This window comes from Rhopalosiphum maidis, chromosome 1 (assembly GCF_003676215.2).
Source record: "Rhopalosiphum maidis isolate BTI-1 chromosome 1, ASM367621v3, whole genome shotgun sequence".
In the NCBI taxonomy this organism is placed as follows: Eukaryota; Metazoa; Arthropoda; class Insecta; order Hemiptera; family Aphididae; genus Rhopalosiphum; species Rhopalosiphum maidis.
In genome coordinates this window covers 87,282,961-87,288,463 of record NC_040877.1, presented here as the reverse complement: position 1 = coordinate 87,288,463, position 5,503 = coordinate 87,282,961, and the positions used below count along the sequence as shown (strand labels likewise).

General features: G+C 27.7%; 1 protein-coding gene across 2 annotated transcripts; it reads right to left on the bottom strand.

Moving 5' to 3' along the window:
• Positions 1-206: 206 nt before the first annotated feature.
• LOC113558480 lies at positions 207-4,287 on the bottom strand. 2 transcript variants are annotated; one of them, XM_026963941.1, is made up of 7 exons: positions 3,992-4,287; positions 3,794-3,866; positions 3,225-3,318; positions 3,061-3,143; positions 665-706; positions 510-587; positions 207-419 (listed from the first exon to the last, which is right to left on the bottom strand). In XM_026963941.1, the coding sequence occupies exons 1-7, from the start codon at positions 4,208-4,210 to the stop codon at positions 256-258; spliced, it is 753 nt and encodes a 250-aa protein (XP_026819742.1). In that variant the 5' UTR covers positions 4,211-4,287; the 3' UTR covers positions 207-255. The 2 variants fall into 2 exon arrangements, with proteins under 2 accessions (XP_026819742.1, XP_026819743.1); XM_026963942.1 differs by having other exon boundaries at positions 3,794-3,927; positions 3,992-4,126.
• Between the last annotated feature and the right edge of the window lie 1,216 nt (positions 4,288-5,503).

Genomic DNA, 5,503 nt, shown 5'->3' with positions numbered 1-5,503 from the left:
TATAAATATTTTACATATTATTTCATAGATCGTGGTTAAGTGCTTGTATAGATTAAACTCAACAATTTAATGATCAAAACATTTGAATTACAATTCATAGAATATAATTAGGTTTTTATGTATTTTTATTTTCAAACATGTTTAAATTAAAAACAAATATATTTTTATGATTTTTAAATTATATAAATATCACTACCAATGTCATAATGTCAATAATTAAAAAATACACTTTTACCATATGGTTTTTAATAATGGCTAGAACCCAACAATATTTTGACCATATTTACAATTATTGTGATGGACTTTAAATAACTTTGTTTCGAAATTATTATCATTTAAAAATTTTAATGCTATGTCCGTGACTTTTTCAGATACAGGAAGCGCATTTACGAGAACCATAACAATAGGTTTTTTCGCCCCTAAAAAGAAAAAAATATGATTTAAAAAAAAAAGAAAAGAATACATAAATCTGTGATGTGCATAGTTTATAATATAAATGTTTAAAGTACTTTCTTTGCAGAACACCATGATTATATACGATTTGAAATCATCAGAATCAACAATAACACCCTGCGGAACTATAAAACCTATAATAATAATAATAAAAAAATAATAATATTATAAAATATCGTTGGATTAATTGATCAATAAAAAGTATACCGACCTGCTATTCCGTTTATTTTAGCGTTGGATTGTATCACGAAACCTGAACAGATAACTGGCTATAATTTTATGACAGACAAATATAAATGAGAATATAATAGAATTGAATTTTATGGCATCGCTTCTGAATATCGAAAATGAAACAACGAAAAAAAAAATCTACGAATTAAAAAAATCGAAAGGTGATACAATATTAAAGATACGTATACAGATGACGGATAATTCGATAACGATTTTTACGAGCATAAGTGAACTCTATCAGTTGGTATTGAGTATTCGTCAATCCACGTGTTCGTGTGACGTGTATCCGTGTTTTACATAATTACGTATATATATATATTATAATATCATAAACGGTAATAATGTGTATTTAATACGTTCTCGATAATACAAATTGAAAATTAATTATCCGCGATGGAAATACATTTAAAGTAAAAACACTGTCAGAAGCACAGTGTATTTGTGGTCTACAACAATGTTAAAGTCATGTGATAGTGTAAAGCCAGTTGATTACTAAAAGGCGTCGGATTACTAACATACGGCGAATAAAGAATCGTATTCAAAAAAATGAAAAACGAAACTACACACCGATATTACCATAACGAATAATTAGCGCTACACAAATACCACCTGAAGTGGTGGGAGGTATGCCGTCAATAAATTCGATTAAAAATACACTTCGCCGATTTCGCCATAAAAACGACTGTAAAAAAACCCAAAAAATGACGCACAATACTACGATAGTAGTATATCAATTGTTTGAATAATTATTTCTTTATTTTTGCTTTATTGCCGAATAAAACTGAAGAACTGTACATCCGCCTATTATCTATTTTATATGAAATTAAGTCTAATTTAAATTCAAAATTGATAACCATGACTGATTTTGAACGTAGAAAACATAACGATCGCCATTTTTATTTCACAAACTGTGTATGAAAACATATTAAACAAAACCAAGAAACATCAACAAACTATAAATTAAATCTTAATTTGTCTTTACATATAAAGAATGATGTCGGCTTTTGCCTTTGTGCACCATACCCGTGTATGACATATACACGCGGTCGAAACATTGTTGTATTCCGCGTTTTTTTTTTTTTTTTGAAAAATAGAACATTTCTTAATCCACTGATGAACTAACTATTTTAATTAAATGTGGATTGTATGGAATTGTTACGAAATTTCCAAACGCCAAAGTGCCAAAATCAATAATTTTGTTAAGGGTTGGCATACATGTTTCAGCTTATTGATATATTTTATTTGGTTAGAAATTAAAATTAATTAATCATTTTGCTCAATATGTTTTGATTTTTAGCGTTACGCTATCCATTAATCTAGAAATTCGTTGAATGCCTTCAATAGAAAATGAATAATTTGAGCAAAAAAAAAAAGAACATATACAGAGATTCAGCTGAACGGATTCAAAAATGAGTAAACACGTACGACAAAAACGATAATTTAATTTTTTTTTTTTTAAGGAATCGACTATAATTTAACATATTAGTTGTTTAGATTATTTAAATAGTCTATTTTTATAATATCAATATATTTTATTCGCTATTGTTTTTTCGATTAAATAATTTTCGTTGTGTTTTATTCGGTATGTTTTGTTCGATTTTTTATTTTCACCATTTAAGAGACTAACAAAATTATACATTACTAAATCATTATACTTTCCCTATAAACACGATCAGACACCTTCTATATTACTCTCTAGCAAAAACAGTCTTCATGTAATATTTCTATGCGTACCCGTCGCACAGGTATCACTGGTTACGAATTCACGAACCTTATGTCTTAATTATCGCTTTACTTGTATCAAAACACCGTAATGCAACTGTAGTCCTAACTTCAGAATTTGTAAAACAAAATTTTAGTTGAATCGTTGATCAACGCTCCCTCATACTTCATTTTTCCACTTAGTCAATAACTATTTCCCAACAATCCTAACTCAACCACGGTCACGGTTTCACAATGATATTATAGATTCTCATATCACATAATATTTTCCTTTTTGTGTCCCCGATAGGCCAAATCTTGTATTTACCTATGATTCCTTTAACCTTTCATTGAATGATTTATCATTAACCCACTGCACAACTATTTCTTGACATGTGATATTCCCAATCTGATCTTCGACTACTCTAAATGATCACCACAACGCACACACCTCTTTCTTCTTTGAATCTTCAAAGACACGCTTTAATATTCAAAATATCTGTTTGTCTTAAAAACTCACACTTCATTTATCAACGATAAAATAGTAAATCCGTTACTCATCATTTTTTTTAACAATACAAACAATAACATTACATTTTTGTTGTATTCATATAAATTAATGTACATTTAATTATCAAGATAATTTTGAATAAAAAAATAATTCATGTTGCTTACTTCGCAGTATTATTTTGTCCATTTTTAACTGGCTCTTTCCGACGAATGAAGCTGTTGCCAACTCATAAGTTACGGATTTTTCTCTAGAATAATTATTTTATTTATTTTTTATAAATCAATAAAGGCTTAATATAATTTTGAACAATAGTAATATAATGACCCACTTTGTATTCGTTGAAAACAAGACAAATGAAATTATATTATCTTCCATATCTATTGTAAAATCAATTCCAGAACATTTGCACGGACTTTGGACATCTAAAAATAATTTGGTAATTTGTTATTAGATTTATATTTATTTTTTATAACTTATATAAATAAAATGTTCATTTCTTTTACAATTCAACTACAATTATATACATCAGCCAATAACTATAATTTAATTAGATACAAATTGTTCATGAGCTTACGCAGTTGTAATGTAGGTAGCTAAATGTTAAATATATATATATATATATATATATATATATATATATATATATATATTATAGCTAATATACTTAATATTATATTTATATACGAACTATTTAAAAGTTATGTTCCTCAATATTTTATAATGGTTTATTGTAATCATATCACTTTTGAAGTGTGTTGTTCAAAAACCGAGTTTTACTTTTAAATTTACCTATCAGGTCTAAATAAGTTTTCAGTTATAATTTAATATAAAATATAGTGTTGTCAGTTATTAAATTAATTATAGTTTTTAACAATGAATTCAGTATCCGATATTCACTTGTAAATTGACTACAATAATCCGTGGTTGATGGAATGCTTGACATGTAAATGGTATACCATCTCCCGACAACCTTGAACAGAGAAACTTTTTCAATCAACTACCAGGATTCTCGCACACTTTGTGTAGGTGAGCTTAAAATTTAAATACATTATATATTTTATGTATATATATATATATATTTTTTTTTTACTTTACTTTTTCTATCGTGTCGGTTTCATAAGCTTTGAACGTCCCACACGTCGATTCCATGTAGTCAGAATTTCCTCCCATCCAATTATTATTTTTCAATTGGTCGAACGGCACACTTATCAAGACCGTATCGGGTTTCGGTATATTTAATTGCAGCGCAAATGTTAATTTTAAACACCCCAAAATCTTCGCGATTGATAACAATACCCGTATGCTTGACTGCATGGTTTTTACACTAAACCGCGGTTTGAAGTAATATAATTGAACATTGTGCAACAATAATTGTGATATGCGTTGCACAGTGCATAAATCAATCAACCACACTTGAACAAACAAGCAATGATATTATAATACATCGGTTCGTTTAATTGCATGTTAATTATAAACCGATAAAATACATTGGCGCAGCCGTGTGCGCGTATAACAATAATATAATAATATTATAAGCTCTATTATGCGACGTCAGTTTGCTTTTGCTGTGTGTTTGTGTGTTAAACATATGGAAATAGGTGCCAATTTTTTTTTTAAATGTATTTATTATCTATTCGTTCGTTGATTCTGCTTGATAATTATTATTGTGTCCCGTTAAACATATTATTAATTACACGGTAGGACACAAGTTTTATAAGTTAATTATACGATGTGCACATATTATATTATTACGTATGACGAGTGAGTAAGTATAGTCCATATGTTTTTCAATAACTCTTAAAACAATATTATTAATGGATGTATTAATTAGAATGTATGCTGAGTTTAAATAGTAGACGCTATACACACACTCATCGACACATGTATCATATATATATATATATTCATCGCCAAACACAATCCTAGTGTTATCCCACGATAATATAAGTGTAGTTCATGTAATCATGTGCGTGGGTGGGTGACTTACTATTTTCAAAAAACGATGAAGAAACAATATAAACTCCCACTTATTGAAAATTATGGACACAACACCATTGGATTGAAAATATCATATTGTTGACAAACGACCTGAATACTATTGCATATATTAACAATAAACTTGCTCTACTTAATTTTGCATGGTTATATGTATTTAATTTATAAAAGTTAAAACTATAGATACCTATTAGCATTATACTCGTGTATGTATTTATATATTGTAAATCGCACAATTATTGTGATCGATTTCATTAACGACTTAGTAATTTCACATACGCATAATCAACTTCTTCGTAAAGAATTGTATTGCTTATATTCCTATACAATCAATTTATTCAAATGCAAAATCAATAACAGTCTCGTATTTTTACGACTGAAATTATAATAAATCTACCTATGGAAATGCGGTTGGTATAAAATTCAAATAAATAAATACTTTGAGTACACGGATCGATAAGAAATGTAAATCAGTCCCTAGTACATAATATACACGAATGCGCATCGCTATAGGTCATTAGGTCGATGCATATTGATATTAATAATACAAACAAATTAAAAAAATAAAATATAATTATTTAATAAAAATATATAACATGAATAATGTATAAT

Excerpts from the sequence above, each read along its gene's own strand:
- LOC113558480 (XM_026963941.1), bottom strand. The coding sequence starts at position 4,210 with ATGCAGTCAAGCATACGGGTATTGTTATCAATCGCGAAGATTTTGGGG. Across the intron at positions 3,144-3,224 it reads TTGTTTTCAACGAATACAAA|AGAAAAATCCGTAACTTATG; the intron begins GTGGGTCATTAT and ends TAATTATTCTAG. Across the intron at positions 588-664 it reads TAAAATAAACGGAATAGCAG|GTTTTATAGTTCCGCAGGGT; the intron begins GTCGGTATACTT and ends TTATTATTATAG.